This window comes from Protomyctophum parallelum, assembly GCF_964188405.1.
Source record: "Protomyctophum parallelum genome assembly, chromosome: 19".
Lineage (NCBI taxonomy): Eukaryota > Metazoa > Chordata > Actinopteri > Myctophiformes > Myctophidae > Protomyctophum > Protomyctophum parallelum.
Window position 1 is genome coordinate 38,111,604 of NC_139717.1, and position 24,504 is coordinate 38,136,107.

Sequence of the window (24,504 nt, forward strand, 5' to 3'; positions counted from 1 at the left end):
CATTGGTCCAACAAACGACAACCTACCTCAAACCCTTACCTAACCATAACCGCAAGCACGGGAGCAGCGCATGTTCGAGCGGTTCCCGCATGCCGGACTAATGCTCCGTCGGTATTACGTGCGGATGATGAGCGGATCCCCCACAAACATTAAGAATGTAATTTAGATGGCATTTTATTTAGAGAGATGCTAGGTTTATGGTTTGCCTGGTGTCCTAGATTCTTGAACCACTACTGTTCTACTTCTCGCTGCATTCAGTGTATGTGATTATGTACCTTGCTTATTGTAAGCCACTCTTAAGCTTCTGCTTAATATCTAAATTGTAATTGAAATTGTACTTCCCCCAACAAGCTCCATCAATGAAATGGTTAGGTTTATGTCAGAGATGGATATAGTTGGGGCTTCAGCCTTAGTTGGGACCGCCTATTTTAGGTGTGCAGGTACTGTACTCCTAAACGTGTACAGTCAACGATTGGGGCGATTAGGAGAGATTTGTTGAGATATTATGATGTACTACAGATCGGATGCATGGTGTTCTTCCTTAAAAACACAAATGCGAAGATCTTTTTGTGGAAGAGATGGAGCTCTCGGGGAACCCCAGTCAACTAAGTACATTGGATGATCACAATCCATGACAGACTTGCCAAAAATAGCCAATCTAGCTCACAATGTGATCCACCAATGTGCTATTAACATTTATATGTTACATTACCATTTTTAAACTATATGTTTTTCTGGGTTTGTGTGCCTCCGTCCCAGGTGACAAACCTGAGCTTGCGTCTGGAGCAGGAGATTCAGAAGCGAAGTCTGAGTCAGAACGACCTGAAGACGCAGATGCAGCAGGTGTCAGTTATGCGCTCTTCTGAGAAACAGCTGAAACAGGAACTCAACCAGCAGCAGACCCTGAAGCAGACCCTGGAGAAACAGACCCACGACCTACGCAGGTCATGCACGCAAACACACACACACACACACACACACACACACACACACACACACTTGAGCTCACATGCACAGACATCCACACAGAACCTGAGTCACAGTATTTCATTATTGTCTCCACCAGGCCGAAGGCATGGGGGGAGAGTATGTTTTGTTTAGTTCTAATTCTAACCTGCATGAAATACTAGTCCAGATACAAGCAAGTGGGATTGTTCTGCATCATGCCCTTCAGGTAGGCTACTTTTATTAAAGGGAGGTGAATCCCTAGGCTGGTTTGTAGTTGTTATCCAGTTCAGGTTAAAAACTATAGCAGAGTAAAGTCATGGCGGGCTGCATAAGACTGACAACACAGCCTGCACTGCCCTGCAGCTAATCAAATGTATATTGGTGTTACATTTAGGTGTGTCCAGACTGAACCATGGTTGTGCCACTGTCTGCAAGCATAGAGAGTAGTCAACGTTGTCAATGTAAACAGACACACTCTAGAATCACTTCCATTATAAATATGATGATTAGTTTTTTAACATAAACTGGAAAACAAACTACAAATAAATAAAGAAAGGGGTTTCATGCCCTTTAAATTGGATTGGGTAGTAATCCTGAAGGACATTTTTGAATGAGTGAGTGCTGTTGACTGTAAAATACCTTTCTTGACCGTGCACCTGTCAAGAAATGACTAGAGGAAGTAGTGCTTGGTTACATTTACACTTTCTCTGAGCCAAATAAACAGTAACTCAGTATTTTGCAGTTTAGTGCTCGTTGCCTTGCCCTGTTTGACAAAAACAGGACTACAGAGAGTTATACATTACTTGACAGTTGTTTTGTCCTATCACAGAGAGAGACTGGAGGCTGAGGGACACTTGAAGGAACTAAAGGACCAACTGGAGGCAGAGCAATATTTCACGGTAACTTGTGTTTATCTTATAGCTGCTGTCCCCTTATGTGTCTTATAGGCCCTCCAGGTTGATATCTTGGACACCAGCCTTACGTTACAATATTAAATCCCCAGTGAAATCTTTTGCCATCTCTCTCTGCCCATGGAAGTTGCCTTGGAATAAATGTATTATTTATATATATATATTATATATATATTTGATATATTTGGTTTTGCAAGTATAAAGTATCAAGCAAATATCGGCTGGCACTGCGCACTCGCTATTTAATGAAGCCAGAACTCTGCATAAAAACAAATGCTTCAGATTTGACAAAGTTCTATATAATCTATGTGGTTTCTTCCATTTGCCTGGGCTATGCTGTGCCATACACTTTCAGTAAAAGCCATTACCCAAATGTATGCTGACTGTTTTTTTTCCCTAGACCCTGTACAAGACACAGATTCGGGAGCTGAAGGAGGAGTGTGATGAGAAGAATAAACTCTACAAAGATGCACTGCAAAGACTGGAGGAATACCAGGAGGAAAGGTAATGTCACTGCCTGCATTAACGTTTTGCCCAATAGCCGTCACCATTGCTGGTCTAGAAGCAACTTCTAACGAGGTGTGTTTCCTATCCAGATTGGGTTGGTCAATGCAGTCTGAACAAGGAATGTGATTCAAAAATGATTAGCAAAAGAACAGTTTCCATGTGATTTTGTGCTGTTTAGACTATTCCAGATAGGCCAAACATCTGATTTGGGTACACTTTGAAATGGGAAAGAACTCTTGCTTACAGTGAAATAATTTGACATGGATGATTAACATTGTGAATTTATGCTGTATTTTAAGCAAAACAAATAGTTTAAGTATGTAAATGACAAGAATATTGTTGAAATGGCATGCAAATAACCTGAATAATTTTCAAATGCAATTCTTCACAAAGATGTTGAGATTTTTACACTGATATCATATTTTCTGGATCAACCTAATTAATTCCCATTTCTGATGTTACTCTGGCCCTATGCAGAATAACTGACATTGGCATGGAAAGCAAAGAATTATGAGATACATGGCAACTGGTTAGTTATGCTGCCACAGAAACAAAAGGAGCAGTGAAGGAATCTATTCTATAACATAACTAAAATATTCTCATCTGTTTGACCTTTAAGAATTAACCAAGATAATCTTGATTAGCGTTTTTAGCCTACTGTAACCAGCTTAAGAGGATTTTAAGTGGATTGGTACGGTAAGAGTTTAAATGGATACGCAGCTTTCCCAGATGATATGACCCATGGCATGGACACCATTCATTTAACTACACACTGCTAACACACTTGCTCTCCCTTCCTTCCCTTGGAGAGAATTATGATAGGATATGGTCCTGCAAATAAGACCCCCACGTTTTTTTTTTATCCCATTCTAATAAAGATCCAGGTTTTTATCTCATAGTCACAGACCCCCAAGTATTTAGCCCATACTTATGGACCCCAGGTTTTTCCAGAGAAAATACTAACACGGACCCCAAGGTTGTTATCCCACACTAAAAGAAACCCCTGAGGATTTATCCCATACTAACAGACCCCCAGGTTTTTATCCCATATCCCCCCCGTAATAACTGAGAGCCCCAGGTTCCTGCTATCCCATACTAACAGACCCCCAGGTTTTTATCCCATATCCCCCCCGTAATAACTGAGAGCCCCAGGTTCCTGCTATCCCATACTAACAGACCCCCAGGTTTTTATCCCATATCCCCCCCGTAATAACTGAGAGCCCCAGGTTCCTGCTATCCCATACTAACAGACCCCCATGTTTTTATCCCATATCCCCCCACGTAATAACTGAGAGCCCCAGGTTCCTGCTATCCCATACTAACAGACCCCCAGGTTTTTATCCCACATCCCCCCCCGTAATAACTGTTCGCCCCAGGTTCCTGCTATCCCATACTAACGGTGTGGATGTGCCCTCCTCACACAGGGACTCCCTGGCCAGTCAGCTGGAGGTCAGCCTGACCAAGGCCGACTCTGAGCAGCTGGCTCGCTCCATCGCTGAGGAGCAGTACTCCGACCTGGAGAAGGAGAAGATCATGAAGGAGCTGGAGATCAAGGACATGATGGCCCGACACAGGCAGGACCTCGGTGACAAAGAGGCCACCATTAGCTCAGTGAGTCTGGGAGGTAGAAGGGAGGACGTTTGGGAGCAGATAGAATATCTATCTATCTATTAATGCCATACCATGTCTCTGTGTGTGTGTGTGTCTGTACGTCTGTAATCCACTTAACTAGAGAACCGTTCGCCCCACCGACTTTACTGGGCCCTAACTGGGCTGGCCCGAGGCCCAGCCTGGCCTTTCTAATTAGCACACATTTGTCGCCCTACCCGGCTTGAAAACGTAATTTTTCTTTTTTATATGGGCATTGCCAGACCTGTAGTTTCAGCACAACCTTGCCCTGAGCGTGACCTCGCAATTTCTTGCCCTCAGGGTGTCTTAATGGTGTGCATTTCTTCACATGAACACACATATTTTGCTATGCAAGATTCCTATGTCCAATTAATTTGGAGGCTCTACTATCATTAGTATGTGATTGATACTTCAAATTCATGTTGAATATTCCCCAACAATACAGTACAGAATACGTCGTGATTCTGTGAAGATTTGATGGTCTTTTACACTATATCAAGTCATTCTCTGGATGAGGAAACTAACTTGTGTCCCTGCTCTGCCCCTTATAGCTGGAGGAGTCCAACCGCACTCTGACAGTGGATGTGGCCAACCTGGCCAACGAGAAAGAAGAACTAAACAACCATCTGAAGGAAATGCAGCAATGTGAGTGTCGTAGTTCCACTGTACTGAGACCGATCCCAGAGATATGTAGAGTGCAGTTTATTAATGTGGCGCTCCCTACAGTCGCAAGTCGCGATGTGGCTCAGGGTTCAACGCCATGGTGAAAATGGACCAAGACAACAATTAACCACATACAAATGTATTTTCAACTATTAGCTAACAGAATCTGACAATTTATAAAGGTGAGTTTTCGGGAGGGATTTGAAGCGACTCTGCGAGCCTGATCTCTAGAGGGAGGGCATTCCAGAGGGTCGGGGCTCTGAAAGCAAAGGCCCGATTGACAACCTTTTCCCCTCCCAATCTAAACAACCCTTTGACCATATCTAACAAAATATCGGACTGTATGTCACATAGGCGGAGCTTGAACTAGACGCCTGGGGATGCGACTGGGATTTTTTTTACCTTTTATTTTATTATTTTAGCGTTTTTACAATGCCCTAACCCCTCAAAATGAGTTATTTAGGTAGTACAGCAGCTCACACACATACACACATGCACTACAGCCGTACAGCGAGTCATCATATCATGATAAGAGAGATGATTACAAACTACAGTCAGAAGCCAGAAGTTAAGTTAAGTTATTTTTTTATTTATTTTTTGCCAGGGGGGGTGCAGTGCCCCCCCTGCACCCCCCCAAGCTCCGCCCATGTGTATGTCATGTCATAGTCGTGAAAAGGTCAAAATGTGGGGGAGCCCGGTATGGATGTGTATGTGATTGACATTCTTCTCCTGCCTATGCAGATCGCCAGAAAGCCAAGGAGGATGAGAAGGTTCAGCAGTCAATGAAGCTCTCCTTTGAGAAGCAGCTGCAGAATGAGCGGACTCTAAAGATTCAGGTGTGTGGTTTCTACTTCATACTGTATGTGACAGTATGGATGCACAGTAAAGTATTTAACTCTTGAGTGTACAAATTCAACCAAATAGAGCAGTGGTTCCCAAACTTTTTCATGTCGAGCACCCCCAAATTAACACTCATTAGCCAGCGGACCCCCATTTGAAAAGATATGCCATGGACCCCCCCATAAGAGAAGATCTTTACGGCTCTAGCAGAGATTCTAAACCCGTTTGATTCTAAACCCGTTTGCACATACTGTGCTACAGTATGTGATGGTTTGTGACAGTATGGACGCACAGTAAAATCCTGAGTGTACAAATTTAGAATTGAGAGTCCATTTTGTTGCATTTTTTGTATACTTAACACAGGCACCTCAATTTTGGGCACGTCATTGTCATTATACGCAGAATTTATGGAATATATATATATATATATCATCATATCATATATCATCATATCATATCATATCATCATATCATACTATAATTAACCGAATGTCTGAGTGTGTGTCCGTGTGTCTGTGTGTGTGTCTGTCAGAAACAGTGCCGTAACTCCTTACTGCCTGCACCAATCAGTCCCACCTTTCAAACAGGCATTGACCATATGCATATGGAGGGCGTAACGAAGCCCTTTTTTCGATTTGACACATTAATGATTATTAATTAATTAATTAGTCAATTACAAACGCGGGGGCAAATATCTCACAACGGGTAAGGACTAGTATATATAATACAAGCTGTGAGCTTCACCGCATGACACCACACTTCCGTGCACGACACCATTGTATGACAAACTATATAATATATACTATCATCAGAGAACCGGAGTTATAAAAATAACTTGGGGCTTAAGGAGTTAAACGAACATACCAGTGGTCTGGCATGTTTAGCCCATTAACTACGACTCACTGTATACTTGACTTTACTGTCGGCCATATTTCAAAGTCATTTTTCTTATTTTAGAGGAAGCCACTGGTTTCAGTTTATTTCAGTGCAGTATAAAATCTACTTGCAATGACTTGAACATTGCTTTGAAATACAGTAGGTAATTACATTTCACTGTGCTGTTTCTGTCGGTCATATTCACGTTGCTTTTTAATTCATTTTGAAGTGCGAATTGATTTGGAATGTCTAGGGCTAGGTGAAAATAGTCTCGAGAGAAAATTCTAATGTCCATAACAATATTAACTGGGCAGTGGGGTTTAACAAACACTCAATCAATTATTCAGGTACATTTGGTAAATTTTTATAATGACCTTAGAGAAAATGTAAACATAAGCATAGACATCCCTCCATACTGACAGCGTTATCTTTTTAAGAAGTATGGTACACATGATGCATGTCCTATAATTGTAGACCATAATTGTTTTTATTATTATTATTGTTATTGTTATTGTTATTGTTATTGTTGTGTGACAGTGATATGGCTAGGTTGATGTTCAAAATCATGTTGAACACTGAACAAATTCCTTTGGTCAAGTCATTAACCCATTCAAATAGGCGTCCCTAATTTCAGTGTGATATTACAGAAAACGTTTTTAAAAAGTAACAAATCCTCAAATATTCTAAACTATTTGCGAAAGTAGCAGATCTACATGTTTCCGTGAGATTTCAGATTGGCTTGAGCTTGTAGACGAGCTATTCTCGCTAACCATTCTAATCACCTAATAGTTGTTGAAGGAATTGATTGCAGGCGCATGGCATGTGTATATTCCTGTTCTCTGAAAGTATTCCTAACGTACGAAAGCATCTGTGGTAAAGCTCCTCTGTTCCCGCTGCTCTCAGGCCATCAACAAGCTGGCGGAGGTCATGAACCGGAGGGACTCTGTGAGCGGCGGTCACCGCGGCAACGACACGACCGAGGTGCGCAGGAAGGAGAAACAGAACAGGAAGCTGCAGCTGGAGCTGAGGTCGGAGAAGGAGAAGCTCAACAGCACCATCTTCAAGTACCAGAGAGAGCTCAACGAGATGCAGGCGGTCAGTTGTCCTCCATTGTTAACACACGAAGAATATTTAGATGCAAGGATCCAATGATTCTTCATTGGATCCTTCATCACGATTAATTGGTTATTAAGGGTGGACGTAAAAAATGAATATACTACAGGTATATACAGCAATGTGGTTGCTATTTTCCTGTGGGAAGGAGGTGGAGGGAGAGCCAGCCCAGTCCATCAGGGGCAAAATGTCTGCCATGTGACTATTCTCAATATGTACACAGTATCTATTCTGGTGAGGGAGGGATATTTTGAATCCTGCTGTGGAGACAATGGAGACGTTTGTGCAATAGGGAGTTGAGCGCTTTAGAATCTGAATGTACTATAATATAGTACATTCAGATTTGAGCACATATTATGTGCTAAAATGTTGCACAATGACTATTGACTCTTCTTAAACATTGAAATTGAAAAGTGTTTGTATATCTTCCATTATAAATACAAGCTACAAACTACACGTCTGATGACCGTCTGTGTGTCTGTCTGATATTCAGCTCATAGCAGACGAGACCCAGACCCGCACTGAGCTTCAGATGGCTTTGGACAGTAAGGACAGTGACATTGAGCAGCTTCGTTGTCAGATCACTTCCCTCAGCATTCATTCCCTAGACTCCACCAGCATCAGCAGTGGAAACGACCTGGATGATGATGGGTACCCAGGTAGACTGATGAACTTGTTTTGTTTTTACTCATGCTCATTATGGAATGATTTTGCACCAACGTGCCGGTCTAAATACAAACAGACACACAAATCTGCACTTCCTGCATTACTCTTTGTTTAGTCTTCTCTCCTGGGCTTTTCCTGTGTTCCATTCTGTCACTTCCTGTTTTCACCGAGTGTCTTTGTCCTTTCAGTTCAATTTCTTTCAGACCATCTCCTCTCGTACCCTTCCTCTTTTTGTTTTCAACTACTCTTCTTCTGTTCACCTCATGTCACTCCCATCCCCCTCTCCCATCCCCCTCATGGATGTGGTGCAGTGCACATCACTCAGTCCCACACCTCGGAGTCAATGTCATTCACCTACCAGCGCACTCAGAAATCTGTCCATATCGGCACGCGGCCGTCCCTCCGATCGGCTCACACTCTCTTTGACTCTGACTCTGACTCTGACACGGAGGAGGAGGAGGAAGGAGATGTGCGGGACGGGCGCCCAAGGCAGGGTTGTCGTCCTCTCGCCCTCACCTACGAGCGTCCCCCAGAGCCTGAACATGCAGGTGACACTGCATGGTGGTTCATGTTTATGTTAAATACATTAGTCACAATGACTAATGTATTTGTCTCTGACGGGGTCAATTCACTTTTGTTTCCGCTCAGTTTGAAATAGAAATGTTATGCGACGGCTCACGTAAAAATGAGAGGGCCTTCATTCCGAACAGTTAGATTTACAAATCAATGGAGCCACTCAAAATGTGCACCCTCGGTTTTGCATCATACATTATTTGAAATAATTTATTTCCCACATGTTTTTTTTGTATTCCAAGGCCTTGAGTTTATATTTTGTACATGCCACCTGCTAGGCCTGGGCAATATATTGTAATAGGAGACTTGATATCGTCTGGGATCCTGGCAATCTTAATACCGTGATATGACATAAGTATATAGTCTTTTCCTGGTTTTAAAGGCTGCATTACAGTAAAGTGATGTATTTTTTGGAACATACAGTCTAGCTGTTCTATTATTTGCCCTTACCCACTTAGTTATTATACTGTAAAGCATTATGATGATTATTTTATTTTTGAACACACCAATAGTCCATAATATTTGATTTTGTCCATATCACCCAGCCATCTCCCTGTTATTATTATAACATGCACAGCTATAATTTATAGTAATAGTATTGAGCTCTTGGTGATAATAAGCTGTGCCTACCTACATTTCTGAACGGCAGGTGCCAGGGTTATTTATTCGATTTCCCATCTATGCAGTTTGAGCTGGTTGAATTCAGAGTGAATTGACCTCAACTATCTGACAATGTCCCTGCGTAACCCCTATTATTTTTGTCTCCACCTGTCTCTCTCTCTCTCTTACTCTGTCTGTCTGCCTGCCTGCCTGCCTCTGTCTCTCTCTGCTGCACTTTAATCTTGTTTTGATATTCAAATACACGCAGCTTCACCTTGCTTGCTTTTAAAAAGGTTTTGTTCCACCTCAAGAAATGTGTAACGGGAAAAGTTTCCTCCACATTTTGGACTATTTGACTGTGTGATGTTTGCTGTGTGGATTTACAGCACTCCGAAAATACCATAATTGCGACTGTAGGTCGCAGTTTACTATGAAAACCTCCAGTCCGTCAGTCACACCTCGTGAAACGCTCCATATATGGCCAATACAGAATTCATTCCATGTTGATCTGACCTCCTCAAACTCTGTACACTCAAGACACTGCCCCCACTGCCACCCTAGGTCTCCATATATGGAGCTGACCTGTTCTGACATTCCATATGTTGATCTGACCTCATCAAACCCTGTACACTCAAGACACTGCCCCTGCTGCCACCCTTAGCTCTCCATATATGGAGCTGACCTGTTCTGACATTCGATATGTTGATCTGACCTCATCAAAACCTGTACACTCAAAGCTCCATATATGGAGCATGATGTAGAATTGATCATCACCTACATATGGAGCCGGCCAGCAACTATACATCTGACCTCATGGACACCAGATTAATAGTTGAACTCCTGCTTCTCAACTGTGCCGTATTAAGAAGCTCTGTTGTTTCAGCGCAACCTCGTCCTCGGGGCTTTTCCTCACCAGACACTTGCCACAAATGTCTAAATTCTTAGTGTCATTTACCCCAGAATATCCTATGTCCACTGTTTGCATTCCTCATTCAATAAGGAAAGGCACACCACTACCAACAGTTTCAGACAACAAGGTGTACGCTTTGTTTTTTCAAAGGAAACCATTTCCCACAGCGTTCTTAGTGTCTTGTGGCGGAAGCTTCTAAAATGCCGGAAGTGTTTGTGCACATGAAAGCGAGTCGTTCGTCCCTCTCACATCTTCCTGTTTCCTCCCTGTTCAAAAGATACCAGGCTGGAGGGCTGGCTGTCACTTCCTGCGAAGAACACCAAGAGGTTTGGCTGGGACAGAAAGGTAACACTTCATTATCCCTGCTCTCTACAGGCTTGACAAACTGTAATCCCCATTATTGTCAACGTTAGTTATTTTATAACTTCACATGTATTATTCCCTCTAGTATGTGGTAGTGAGCAGTAAGAAGATCCTGTTCTATAACAGTGAACTGGATAAAGAGCAGTCCAACCCGTTCATGACACTGGAAATTGAGTGAGTCTGTCAGATTAATGGTATTTAATTAATGGTAAACTTAGTTTTTTCCTGTAAGCACAATTTTGACTATGTTGCATCTTGTCAGTGCAGCAAAAGAATCCGAGTTATTCCGTAAAAGTCAACAATTTTGCTATATGGTTTACATCTTTGGCTGTATATACTGTAGTCATCATATTATGGCGTAAACACAGTGATTTTAGGTATCAAAGGAGCCTAATTGTCGTATTTCTTTCCCTCGTACAGTAAGTTGTTCCATGTCCGACCTGTCACGCAGACTGATGTGTACCGTGCAGACGCCAAAGAAATCCCAAGAATATTCCAGGTGGCTCTAATCACTCTAATCACATAACTAATCATGTTATACTGGGGGAGCAGGCTATTCTCCCGTTACCGTCTTTGCCGGTCTCTCATGATAAATCAGATATTCTACTTCTCTATTACATTATCTATTCTACTACTTAACGCCGCTTGTCCTTTTTTCAGGTCCTGTATGCCAATGAAGGAGAAATTAAGCGTGAGCAGGAATCTTTGGCGGAGCCTCTGCCCCTGCCATTTGGTGAGCGCCCCTCCTACATCAGCCACAAGGGCCACGAGTTCATCCCTACCCTCTATCACTTCCCCTCCAGCTGTGAGGCCTGCACGCGGCCACTATGGAACGTCTTCAAGCCCCCGCCGGCCCTAGAGTGTCGCCGCTGTCACACCAAGTGCCACAAAGACCACCTGGACCGAAAAGAGGAAGTCATTGCACCGTGCAAGGGTCAGTGTGGCATACGGCGCTCAGTGGTGCCAACTATGTTCTTTTTTTGTTCGGGAGCCGTTTCCGACATTTGTTTCTATGAAAATGTGATTTCCATGTGGGCTCAGTGGCACACACACACACAGGATCAAACAAGGCCAGGAATGCCTAAAGCCAGTAGACTGAGAAATGCCCCTCAAAAACCTAAATAAATCTGATTGAGACTGGCCTAATTACCTAATTAACAGATATAATATCTTCCTATTTCATGTTCTAATACAAATTTTATTCTTACAGTGAACTATGACATGTCCACCGCCAAAGACCTGCTGCTATTGGCCAGCTCCCAGGAGGACCAGCAGCGCTGGGTTAGCCGTATAAGGAAGCGCATCCCGAGGAAGCTCCCAGCGGGGAGCCCGCTGTCTGCAGCACAAGCCCTCGCTCCAGTACCCGCTCCACGTTCGTCTCCTCACCTCTCGCCCCATGCCTCGCCCAGGAGCTCCCCTAGCCTTTGCCCGCATCGTGGGGCCATCAAGATCCAGCCTAGCAGATCATCATCGCAGCAGCAGCTGCAGCAGCAGCCTGCCGGCAAGACCAGGTGAGTACTTTACTGGGGAGACTATTTACATCAGTGAAACTCCTGCTTGAATGTATTACAAAACATTAGGTATTTCCACATGGCTCCATTTAACACACCATCCCATTCATAAATAAAACCCATGCTCACAATGACTAATGTATTTGTCTCTCACTGTCAGCCTAAAAGATTGCAATTCTGATTATTTCACATTCTTTATGCCTTTCTTTATTTGTTGAGGTGGATGCAATGAAAGCGGTTGGAAACATTAGTCTCTTAGCTTTCAAATCTAAGCCATTCACTGTGAACGACTTCACCATGAGACATCGCTTCTTACCTACATACCTACATTTTAAAGACAGAATAATTGTCCAGCTTTCTCCAAACGTTCCGTTCATTTTGCCATAAGAAAATGATCCTCCCAATGTTGAAATCATTGTTTCAGATTCAAAGCTGTGACTTGAACAGGCAGGTTGTTTGCCTATTAAACCATCAGTATTGGCATAACGCTATAATATTCATGCTTAATCAAACCGATACTGAGTGTATATATAGCACAGCCTAGCCCTAGATTGCTGTAGCTTAATGCTTTGAGCTCTGTTAAATTAACCATAATCGAGATAGGATCCAAAAGGAAGCGCACACATCTCCAGAAATTCTACAGGTGCTGGAAAAAAATATGTACAATGAAAAGGAAGGGTTGTCCGCAACTCCGCACTCTGCTCCCAGGAAATATTTATTTGGTACAACGTTTCGACCCAGGTATCATAACTGACGAAGACCCGTAATGGTCGAAACCAAATACCAAATAAAGGTTTCCTGGGAGCAGAGACAGTGTGCGGACAATGTCAATAACAATATGATTGAAGAGAAGGCTTCCGTACACACAGTTAGCAATTTGGAGCAGGTGCGATGGTGACAAGGCATAATAGACGTTGAAGAAAGGAGGGACACCCGCACACTGCCACTTGCTAGGTTAAAGAGCATTTATTTAAATAGCAGAGCAACGTTTCGGTCTTGCGACCTTCCTCAGGCTTGAAGCCGCAACGCTGCTCTGCTATTTAAATAAAGGCTTGTTACGTTAACCTAACAAGTGGCAGTGTGCGGGTGTCCCTCCTTTCTTCAATAACAATATGATAAAAATAAATAGCCAAAGATTCTGGACTTCGGAATCGACTAATAGGGGATTCACACTATGGTCCCGGGTGCGCACTCGGGACCACTTGGCAGATGTTGTGGTAGTGTGAATGATTCGTACCGTTCCCGGGAGCGGATCGCCCAACCGTCCCCGGGACCGCATGGGGGGCGGGTCTCTGGACCGTTGAAGTGTATTCAGATACGGATCGTTCCAATGTGAATGAATGCGTACCTAAAGAAGGAAGTGGACTGTTTTTTTTTTAAAGAACGTGACATAATCTCTAGGCGACGAGCCAAGCCTCAACAAAAAAAAATCACAGCCGCTGCACGACGCGTAACACCAGCGCATTTCTCAACGCCGCCCGTCTCCTGTTGAATCTGCGTATACGCGCAGCACCGCAGTACGCGCTGATCTTATTCTGCGGACTACACGTGGCTCTTGGGCTTTGCTTGGCACAGTTTCCAAAGTAAAACAAAATAATAATAATGCTGAAGTAGAATCCATAGCAAACTAATACACTGGAGCACAGAACTGACTGACACAGTGAATAGTAGGCAGGCTGACAGTGAAGTAGTATAACGGCAAAAAGCCAAAGAGGCAATGCAATGCAGTGTGTCTGGATTTATTTGAGACAATGTCGCAGAGTTGATGGTCAGTGTCCGTGCGCGCCACCCATCAAGCACACCGTCATCAGGAGGATTAAAGTGTGTTATTCAAGTGTACCCGGGTGCGCTGTTGAATCTCGGGCAATGTGAATCATGGCCATCGGGGACCAGGCAACCGTATTCGGAAACGGTTCCAATGAAACGGATTCAGTCCGTCTCAGTGTGAATCCCCTATAACTGTAGCTTTGTAGTTTACATCACACATGCGTGTTTGATTTAAGGTATTCAGTAATTGCAGTATGCGCCCTCATAGCTCGGTCACAATTGAACTGGCTCTCGTCCTTCAGCACTGGCCCAATGCTCCGCATCATCTTCCACTGACCCTTGACCTCCCCGCCTCTGACCCTCTCACCTATCTAATGTCTCTCTTGCTGGGAGACTGTAAGTAGTGGACCAGAGTTTCTCTGTCTGTCTGTCTGCGCTGTCTGCTGTGATGTACTCTTAACGTCTAACCACTAAACTAACCTTCATGTTATACATGACATCATGTTATATCAATTAGTACTCAGCCAATAGCTTAAACTGGATGGGTACATGAACATCATGCTTCTGTAATTCCTCCTACTGAACTAGTGGGCATGTGTCGTGCCTGCAGTGGAAAGCAGGTGAAACTAGTTATCCTAGTTTCACCGCTCTGTGAACCTGATGCTTTTTCAGATTGCTTGCGTTTGGCCTGAAAGACTGGAGTTGGTCAATCGAAGATGACGATGATATTTTCTTCTGAGGAAGTGACAGAGGGGGGGGAGAAAGGGTAACTGCACCACTGCATTTTGTGGAAAGGTTGTGTGTTTGCAGTTAATAGGGCGCCATGTGGCCAGATGCATGTACTGTGTGATTTAAAATCTACAGTAGGCATGCACGTCTTGGTTTTGATATATTTTGCACTGTGTGATACAAGGTCACCATTGTGACTGTTGTTCTTAAACAAGCAGATTTTTATAGGCATGTTTTTATTTGTGCACCGTGTGACTTCTTGGTAGGTTGTCATTTCTTTCCTTACAGCATAATTGTGTGGATTTGCTGTGTGGGCAGGCGTACATTTGAAAGTCTGCCATGGTGTGACAGTGTTGTTTCTAGCCTCCAAGAAATTCACATACTTTCATTTTTTAATGTCTTCACAGTTAACCCTGGCTAGTCAAAGATGTGAATTTTCACACATGTGGATCGTTGACCAGCAGGGTTCTACAGCAATATGGGGTTCGTATGCAGGGACGTATCTAGCCATCATCATGCCAAGCATGGAAGCACGGAAACCTTTGCAGAAACTGGATGTCGTCCTGGGGATTGTAAATCTCCTTGTGCCTTCAACGCATTTTGGGCGGGAGACCCTTTTGGGGTTTTAAACATTGTTATAATTTAGCTATTGAAAAATAGCAGATCTACAAGCTCATAGCGCGTGCGCTACGAGCTTGTAGGTCTGCTATTTTTGAAAAGTCGTGAAAATGTGCCGCAAATTTGGAATATATATTTATATATAACGTTTTTAACTCAAATCTTTGCTTCTGGGGGGTTCCTGGAACAAAATATTTTCAGATGGGGGTCGGAGGCCAATTACATATGATTTTTGGGGTCCTTGACATGAAATATTGAGCACCACTGATGTAACATGAGGTATTTCAGAAAACAGTCAGCATTTAGAAGAATTCTTTTTTTATTCCGACGTCGGGCCTAAATGGGTTAACACAACATAAGCACAGTGATGTTTTATTTTAATTTTTATAGATGTCATGACATCCACCATCAGTAGAATACATTAACGCAACACTACCACAGGTGATTACAAATGGGTTATTTTATAGGCATGACTATTTTTACTAGTATTTTCTCAGATTCATTGTCTGAGTTACAATTTGGATTTTGTAAAATGTTAGGCATGTGTGAATCTTTGTATATATGAGTGATGATGATCAGTGTATTGCAACACAGAGGTTTTCTTACAGTATGTGATAGTTTTATTTTTATGGATTCAAATATAACTGCACATGTACTCCTTGCCTGTAAATGTATGAAAAGACCGAATGGGATCTGTATTAACACTATAAACAGTCTATATACGCTCTTTGTCACCAAGTGTCAGTTGATTGATACAGAACAAACTGATACATATGACAAAATAATGTGAACAGGAATGGTGTAATTGTATATTTGTTTTCCTTTTGCCATTCTTGACAAATAAATGTTGCTTCTCTGACATAGAATAATGGATTCATATTTGTCTATATGGGATTAAAGTCTTAAATATTTAGATGTGACATTATTTGTGATAATGCATTCTAGCTAACAGCTAGACCTTTTGTTAGCTACACAAATAGGGAGCCTCTAAAATAATCAAATATATTGATAAAGAAGAGCTCGGAAACACAAATCAAGCCATGCTACAACACAATTTTCATACATTTAGAGGACGTCCTACAACAATCTACCATAAGTCCATAAATAATGTATATGAAAAACAGTATAGTCTATAAACCAAATTAAACACTGTTCTAATTGAATTTCCACCTAGGTTAACGCAAGGACTTTACTACACACACACACACACACTGAACACAGGACCATCTAATAGAATAGTTGCGATATTGAGGGGGCAGAAAACAGCCCGGTCACGTGGTTCATGTACTCGCGGGAGCCCATAGACTGCAATGCATTCCGTAAACTTCCGGTTGTCCCTATTTGAAGACTTCAAATAGGGACAAACCAATAGAAGTCTATGTAGAATGGACTGGCCCCATGACGTTCCAAATCCACTTCTGCAAAAAGACATTTAAGATCAGTGTGCAGGACATGGGTATGTTGGTGGGTTTATATGTTGTCAGTCACTCCTGCTTCCGGCTACTACGTCTGTAGCACAGTATGGCCGCTAGCATCCAGGAATTCAGCGCTGACAAGACACAGGTCCGCAGGAGCACTGGAGGACACAAAGATCCAGACATACAAGGTCATTCATTTCTTTGTTTTTACCCTTTATGAGCTTCAGCGTGAACATATCCAACATGAATGCATTTGATTCCAGCCATGTTGTCAAATTAAAACTTAAAATTACAAAACCTTATTCCTAGAAATGTACCCAGGAGTTTGTTTGTTTTACCTTGTAAATTAAGCAAGTATTTGTTAAAGTATTTATTACAGTATTTATTACAGTATTTATTAAAGTAAAAACAACCTAGAGAATAATATAATCAAATCATTACTCTTCCCCTGTGTGTGTGTGTGTGTGTGTGTGTGTGTGTGTGTGTGTGTGTGTGTGTGTGTGTGTGTGTGTGTGTGTGTGTGTGTGTGTGGAACAAGCCATAATACTAACCCTGCTTGTCACCAGATGTTAGCAGTGTAGTTACTACCCTTGCTGTAACACAGAAGAACAACATTAGGGTAAGTTTCATTCCAAAGTGGGATATTCAGGGTTAACAATGACGCCTACAAATTGATACCTACAAATCGGTATGGAATGGCAATGAAGTCATTTGATAACTTTGGTATTATTATGTTTTAAGTCAGACTTTAGTTTAGAAAATATGTTGAATAAATCATGTTTTGAAATGTTAATAGTACAATTGCAGAAATCTTGTGCAGGTACAGTATATACAGTAGTATTTTGGGTTAATAAACAAAACAACATTTTTAACCTTTTATTTAACGAGAAAAAAAGAGAAAAAAACACATTGAGACTAAAGTCTCTTTTACAAGTGTGAACTGGCCAAGAGAAGAGGCAAAATAAGTAACAATAAATACAAGAAAATAACAGGACAGACATAACATTCATAAGCACAGTACTCACTAATGAAGAAGCTCAGAGGAAAAACGGGAGCTCTAATAACGCAACCAATAAAGGCTAAATACTTGCCATACAAGTCTAACATCATATAAGTATTAGGCCTTACTTAGTGAGGAGTAGAGGGACATGCTCCAGGAGAGGGCGCTAATGTTGGATGAGTCCTTGGTCTGCCACAGAGTCTGCAGGTGGATGAGCTTGCTGCTGGCACTGAATAGTGTACATAAGCTCTGATGGGGGCAGAAAAAAAAGACAATGATGTATGGAATGTATTGCAGCATAAACCTACCTGAACTCTGCTTGCACTACAGTATATATTACACTAGTAAACAAAAGAGTAAAACATTTATACAGTGATATTGTTCATTATATCTAATTGATAATTATTCCCAGATTTTCTCTTCTCACAATGACATTCCTTAACACTTATTATTATTAGTAGTAGTAATAGTAATTCTTGTATTTTTGGGGCGTGGGGAAGGTCCTTCAGAAAGCTTACCATGGCCATATCAATGATCCATCCCTGGAATGTGAGTAGTTTCCATCCGCCTACAAATCTGGAGGAAATATTTAAAGGCTACAACAGTCTGTAAATGTTAACACATTGATGCGATTAATTATGAGCTAGTAGCTAGCTAGTAGATTTTTGTAGTGGATTTTCACTATACAGCATACAGTATAAGACAAAAGACAAAGATAAAGTAGATAAATGGAGCAGAGGATACAGTACACTGTAGATTAGGCCATTTCTTAAGCTTCCATTGTAGTTGAGGATGAGAAACAGCAATATGGTGTCTGAAACAAATAGAAGAGGCTTAAGTTTAATTTAGCACACTCAAGCTGTTGTATAAGAACACTAGCGTCACAGTATATGATATTGCTCAGATACTCATTGTAGGCTACCTTGCAAAATGAGTGCTGGAAATTCCGCATATGCGGAGATTGGAGTGTCATGGTACAGCTGATAGATGGTATACACAATGTATCTGCAATGACAATAGAATTAAACCTGGTGGAATTAGTATTACAATATCCTACTACAGTAATTTAATTTAAAGTTAATTGCAAATGTTTTGTTAATTGACATTTCTTGTTACATTACACAGTAAACTCATTAGTTTGAATTTAACACTGATTTAAGTCTCTTCTGACTTAAAAAATTAATTAATAACTGGTATTTTATCCTTGCATGGTCTCTTTGAAAGGGGCCGATATGGCAGCCTAATTTAGTGATGCTCTTGAATGTTGTGACCATCTCCTTTCTTTTATAAGAATGGTTGCTAATGCTTATGCTTATTATTACCAGACACTGACAGTATAAATCTAGACTCAATAGAGCGTTGCAGTCCCGCCGCCCCCGACGACAGGCCCAGAAGAGAATTCCCCAGTTCATTTTTCCCATTTAAAAAAGTATTTATTTAAAGACCTTTTAAGCCTCGGACAAAGCCAATTCTTGTTGTGACAAATCATGACAATAAACGCAATGTTTTGTGACGATCAAATAATTAGAAGAAAAAAAGTGCAGGTGTTTTTCTTCTTTCTAATTATTTGATCGGCCCAAAACATTGACTGAGACGCTCTATAGGGGGGGAATTCAGGTCCAGTACATTGTAGTGCATGCAACATGTTCTCATCTCTAACAGACTGGTAGCCTACTGTACATACAGTTAGAGTCAGACGTCCTTTGAGGACTGCACAATGCCGTCATCTGAAGCCTATACTGTCCAATCACTCTTCATCTCTCCTGCCACTTCACTACTTGGACATTCCATAGTTACAGTATGCTGACCTTTACTGCACCAGCATATGGAAATGTCAGAGGTACAGGACCCCACAGCTGCTGGGCTATACTGAGAGCAGTATAGAATTCATATTTTGACTTTTCCCTACCCACAGTCTTTTGGTGTCAAATAGCTACGTTCGGTGACATCCCAAATCATGTGAACAACCTGACAATAAAAAAACTAAGCATAAACATTTAGAAAATGCTATTTGTTGTTTTTACATTTAAGTAAATGTACTCATTGGTAAGGTTAAGCCTTGGTGTTAAAGATCATAACCGGTTGAATCAACTCACAGAAGAAACAATGAAAGGTAACTCTTTGAGGTACCATTACAGCTGTTGAATGATTAAGGCCAGCCATTTCCTATACACTGATAGCATGACACCGGTTACTTACACCTGTTGTTTTTTAAATGGTAAAAATGCCTATTATTTTTAAGTATATACAACAGTTCAAAAATACATTACACAGATGATCCTGCGACAACAGGCTATTCAGCATTGATATCTGAGAAGAAGATTAATTGATCTGGTCTTCCTTACCCTGCCAGCTCCAGTAGTAAGCCCTTCAAGCTGAGACCCTCGGCTGACTTCGCTCTTGTCAGAATAAGTATCTGTGGGAGTTTGTTTATCAAACAAATAAGGAATGTGCTATAATTGGCAAAGCCTAAAAAGATACTCAGTCCATCCATTGTTTTTCAAAATATGGGAAAGCGTCTTGAGGAGAAGGGTGCGCTTGACGAGCGACAGCTTAGTTCCAGAATGGACTCGGGCATACTGTCAGACTCCTGACAGGCGACGGGAATCCTCAGAAACATGAGAACTAAGATGCTAGGGGGGTCAGTCTTAGAGAAAGTGTGATATAAGCCGTCCAGCTTAAGGACATTTTTTTTTCAATCAACATTTTTAACAGAAAATTATTTAAAGGACCGCTTTTCAACTCATCTTCATATAATTGGTCCTCACAAATTTTCATGATAAAATATCACAATATTTTCCTACTCAGTCTGTGTCTCATAGGAGGGCTCTGGGCAGTTCAGAAACCCAAAGTCCACCAGTGACATCATCGTTTGGCAGATTTTCTTTTTAACAAGATTTCAATTTGATTTGTATTATCGTGAGAACGATGGCTTCCATTAACACAGTGCAACTTTTCAGGAATAGAAAGCCTGCAGTTTCTATTAGCTTGGATTCCCCATCGATGATGTCACTGGTAGACTGAACTGACCACAGCCCTCCCATGAGACAGAACGAGTAGAAAACAATTGTGGCATTTTATCATGAATATTAGTGAGGACCAATTATATGAAAGTACAGTAGGTTGAAAAGTGGTGAAGTGGTCCTTTAAGCTTAGTTCTCTATTATATTAAATAATTAGCAGTTGGTAGTTTGTTTTCAAATCCTCTTCTTTCTCAAGACTAAGGAAAGTGAGTGTGCTCAAGTGCAATACTGTACACCTTTTAAAATGGCCTGAAGCAAATTGGCACTCACCATACCTAAAGGTTATGGCCCATGAATCATAATTCACTTTAATATTCTACATAATGTTTTGGTAACATACAGTTTGCCCTAGTTAGGCCTAGTACATTGTGAAAGTAGAATATATAGCAACCCACTGTAGGCCACTACGACAGTTTATAGACCCGAACTTAACTTGGAAACAATTTCCTAAAGTGATTTAATTGGTACAAACTCATCTCAGTATCTGCACACAGAACAGGTATAATTGCCTAATCTTGATTCTTAGCTGTCACAAGTAGTTAATATCTATCAAGAATATAGACTAGGTAGGATACTGTCTTCGTCTCATGCCACCATAAGCAGTATGATAGGTTCAGGGGCGGCCTTAGGAATCTGGAGGCCCGTTTCAAGACCAAATATGAGGCCATGGGCGGAGCTTGAGGGGGTTCAGGGGGTTAAACTTAACTTCTGGCTTCTGACTGTAGTTTGTAATCATCTCTCTTGTCATGATATGATGACTCGTTGTATGGCTGTAGTGCATGTGTGTATGTGTGTGAGCTGCTGTACTACCTAAATAACTCATTTTTAGGGGTTAGGGCATTGTAAAAACGCTAAAATAATAAAATAAAGGTAAGAAAAATCGTGTCGTTGGCCAAGCAGTCGCACCCCCAGGCGTCAAGTTCAAGCTCCGCCTATGTATAAGGCCCCCATATACCTATGACATAATTATTTTGTTGATACAGCTGTATATTGATACGAATAGTTTGACTGTTCAATATCACACGCAGCCATTACTCTCGACAATTAGCAACGACACCACCTTTCCTCATCTTGTCGTCCCTTCACAATTAAAGTGTCTCCCCTTTACCCCCCAATGCTGTACATTTTACCATGTTATTTACATAAAATAGGTGTAACTTTACTAACTTAACATTAACATTGTGGGAGAGAGCAAGGCAGTGAGTGAGCGAGAGAGAGAGGGCCAAGAGTGGCGGGGGTTGACTGAGGGGACTTCAGTGCACTGTACACTCTTGCTTCGTGTCCCAGGTTGGCGTGGAATGTGCTAATTTGTCCCCTATATTCAAAGTCTGATTTCCATTGATTGTTGGCTGTGTTTAGCATGTATATGGCTGTGGAGTTTTGGTACAAAATCAAAACAACTTGTCTAATATTTTGGCATGTTTAAACCTCCAGGAAAATCCGTGTTGAGGTTCTTAATCCACTGTTTTCCATTAAAACGTCTTTGTCCTACTGTCCAGTTGGGATTGTGTTGAAGTCCAGATACTTTTAGAGCTTCAATGCCATGTGCCATGTAATGTTGAACAATCCTTTTAGTTGTCTTTTTTGCATTGTTGTCTCCACCAGGCCGAAGACATGGGGGGAGAGTATGTTTTGCACTCCGTCCGTCCGTCCGTGTGTGTGTCCGTGAGCAGCTAATCTCCGGCACCGTTAACCCGGTCGATGCCAAATTTTGCACACACACTCCCTGGATGCCAACGATGAACCTCTGCCCCAAAATTTCCAGAACGGCCTGTTATAGCGCCACCAGGAGGCCGCTTTGTGCAAAACAAGTTTTTGCACAGTACACCTACAGATTTTGTCCAAACATCGCGCAAATTGGTACACAGTCTCTCTAGTTCACATCTGGCTTTTAGAGCGCCACCAGGAGGCCGACTTTTGTAAAACACATTTTTGGATATTACTCCTCCGGATTTTGTCCAAAAGTCCCGCAAATCGTTACACAGTATCTCCATAGTCATGTGCTCAAGACGGATGTGTCTGATATTTCATATTCCATCCTAATTGGCTAACATTGGCTTTCAAATTTTGCAGGATTGGCCTGTTTTGAACAAAAAGCCTCAAATCATGAACGCAGCGTGCAATTTGACGTGAAATCTTTCACGCACTTTCCTACTAGGCTGAGGAATATAGCCCACCCATTTCACATTGGCCTGTTATAGCGCCACCAACAGGTGGATTGTGCATGCATGCGATCAACTCGGATCTGCACCATTTCCCATATTCCATCCTGATTGGCAAAGATTGGAACAAACAAACAAAAAACATGTTTATATTACTCCTAAACATTCCTATCCTCCTGGTGGAGACCTGTGCCCAGAAGGGCACTTTTTCTAGTTAATATTGTATTTGTGTTGTTATGTCTCAGCCTTGCAGCTATTGTTTTACTCGTTTCTCCGACATATTGTAACTTGTAAGCCACATTTTTCACATGTGATTAAATAAACACAGTTGCTGGTGCTGGCTGTCATCTGTTGTTTACTCTCCAACTAGCCTGAGCTAACGTGTTAGGTTTCTGGTCTAGAGGGGCGGGTCGCGGCTCAGATTTGCGCACGCCCTGATTGGATCTCATCGATCTGTCCGTCACCCCCGGCCCCTCCTCTCCCCCCTAGTGCAGCACTACGTCACATAATTTGGAGCGACGCCCACCCGGAAGGGTTGACTCCCACTTTTAGACCAGAGCGGCCAATGCGTTCCTCCAGGCTTTCAATTTTTGCACCAACAAAAATGAAATCCTGGTACCAAGGCTAATCTCCAACATGCGTTTTGTAGTTCTATTTTTAACTATTTGTTTGGGTTTGAAGTATTCTGGTCTCTGGCGTGCTGGTGTGTTGATTCCTTTTAGCTTGCTGTGTACCAGATTCTTTAAGATTTTTGTTTTTTCTGTAGGCCGAGTTTCGCGATTATTATTTTTTTGGCAAAAGGAGAAGGAAAAAAAACCTAACAATAACAATATAGGACCAAGTCCTTTCAGGACTGCTTGGTCCTTTAAAAAAAAAGATCATAGAAATAAATATACTATAAAGAGAGTTCCACCGTGTTCAGTTTGGAACATACAGACACAGGTTTGTGTTTCCACCGCATTGTGTTGGACGGAACAATTGTCATTGTTTGATGCCTAGCTGAATGGTTAGAGAGCCTGTCTGGAGAGAAGGAGTCTCCTGAGGTTTGAATCTCAGTAAGTGATTCTGAGAGGTGGCTCACCATCAGGTGGGATGAGATGTTGATCCATCATTTCTTGATCTTTCTGCTGTTCCTTCGTCTGGAATGTGGTCTCGGTTGTTATTGTTGTCGTCTGTTGTCGTTGGTTGCCATGGTTGCCAGTTCCCACCTGATGTCGTGTGGGAGTTCTGATTGGTCCAGAGCGTACTGAATAACTTCTAGCTTACATAACGTCTTAAGACAAGGACTCAAGTCTAAGATGAACAGCTCATCAGAGATAGTGTAATCTCCTTTTATTCCTCCAAAGAAAAAGATACGATCTCCCACAATGCAACAGCTTATACCATTCATTGGACATGGTCCTTTCCACTTGGTCTCAACCTTCTTCCAGGAGAAGGTCTCAGGACTGAATTTCCACACATCATTGAAGGTCTGGTTACCGTTACAGCCACCAAATATGTACAGCTCTCCATTGTAGGTTAATGCTGAATGACAACAGCGTCCTTCTGGTAGAAGTTGTGCAGAAGGTGTGTCCAGCCAGACGTTGGTCTCTGTGTCAAACACTCTGATGGTGTTGTAGACCCCCTGGTCCACATGGCCCCCAAATACAAACATCTTTTTTCCGACGATGGTGGCAG

The 24,504-nt window shown here is 41.9% G+C and overlaps 1 protein-coding gene across 5 annotated transcripts in view; it reads left to right on the top strand.

Annotated features, from left to right (window-relative positions):
• The window catches only part of LOC310877179 (rho-associated protein kinase 2-like), a 50,500-nt gene extending 34,417 nt beyond the window's left edge, over positions 1-16,083 (top strand). The window contains exons 19-35 of one of the 5 annotated variants that reach the window (XM_083790931.1): positions 760-944; positions 1,778-1,847; positions 2,260-2,363; positions 3,791-3,977; positions 4,547-4,640; positions 5,400-5,494; positions 7,278-7,469; positions 7,981-8,146; positions 8,465-8,701; positions 10,514-10,581; positions 10,685-10,773; positions 11,020-11,098; positions 11,260-11,533; positions 11,810-12,110; positions 14,180-14,273; positions 14,550-14,643; positions 15,014-16,083. In XM_083790931.1, coding sequence (XP_083647057.1) covers positions 760-944; positions 1,778-1,847; positions 2,260-2,363; positions 3,791-3,977; positions 4,547-4,640; positions 5,400-5,494; positions 7,278-7,469; positions 7,981-8,146; positions 8,465-8,701; positions 10,514-10,581; positions 10,685-10,773; positions 11,020-11,098; positions 11,260-11,533; positions 11,810-12,110; positions 14,180-14,213 — 2,175 coding nt within the window. In that variant the 3' untranslated portion in view covers positions 14,214-14,273; positions 14,550-14,643; positions 15,014-16,083. The remainder of the gene's footprint in view (positions 1-759; positions 945-1,777; positions 1,848-2,259; positions 2,364-3,790; positions 3,978-4,546; positions 4,641-5,399; positions 5,495-7,277; positions 7,470-7,980; positions 8,147-8,464; positions 8,702-10,513; positions 10,582-10,684; positions 10,774-11,019; positions 11,099-11,259; positions 11,534-11,809; positions 12,111-14,179; positions 14,274-14,549; positions 14,644-15,013) is intronic. The other 4 variants (XM_083790930.1, XM_083790929.1, XM_083790932.1 and 1 more) reach the window with 4 other exon arrangements.
• The last annotated feature ends 8,421 nt before the right edge of the window (positions 16,084-24,504 follow it).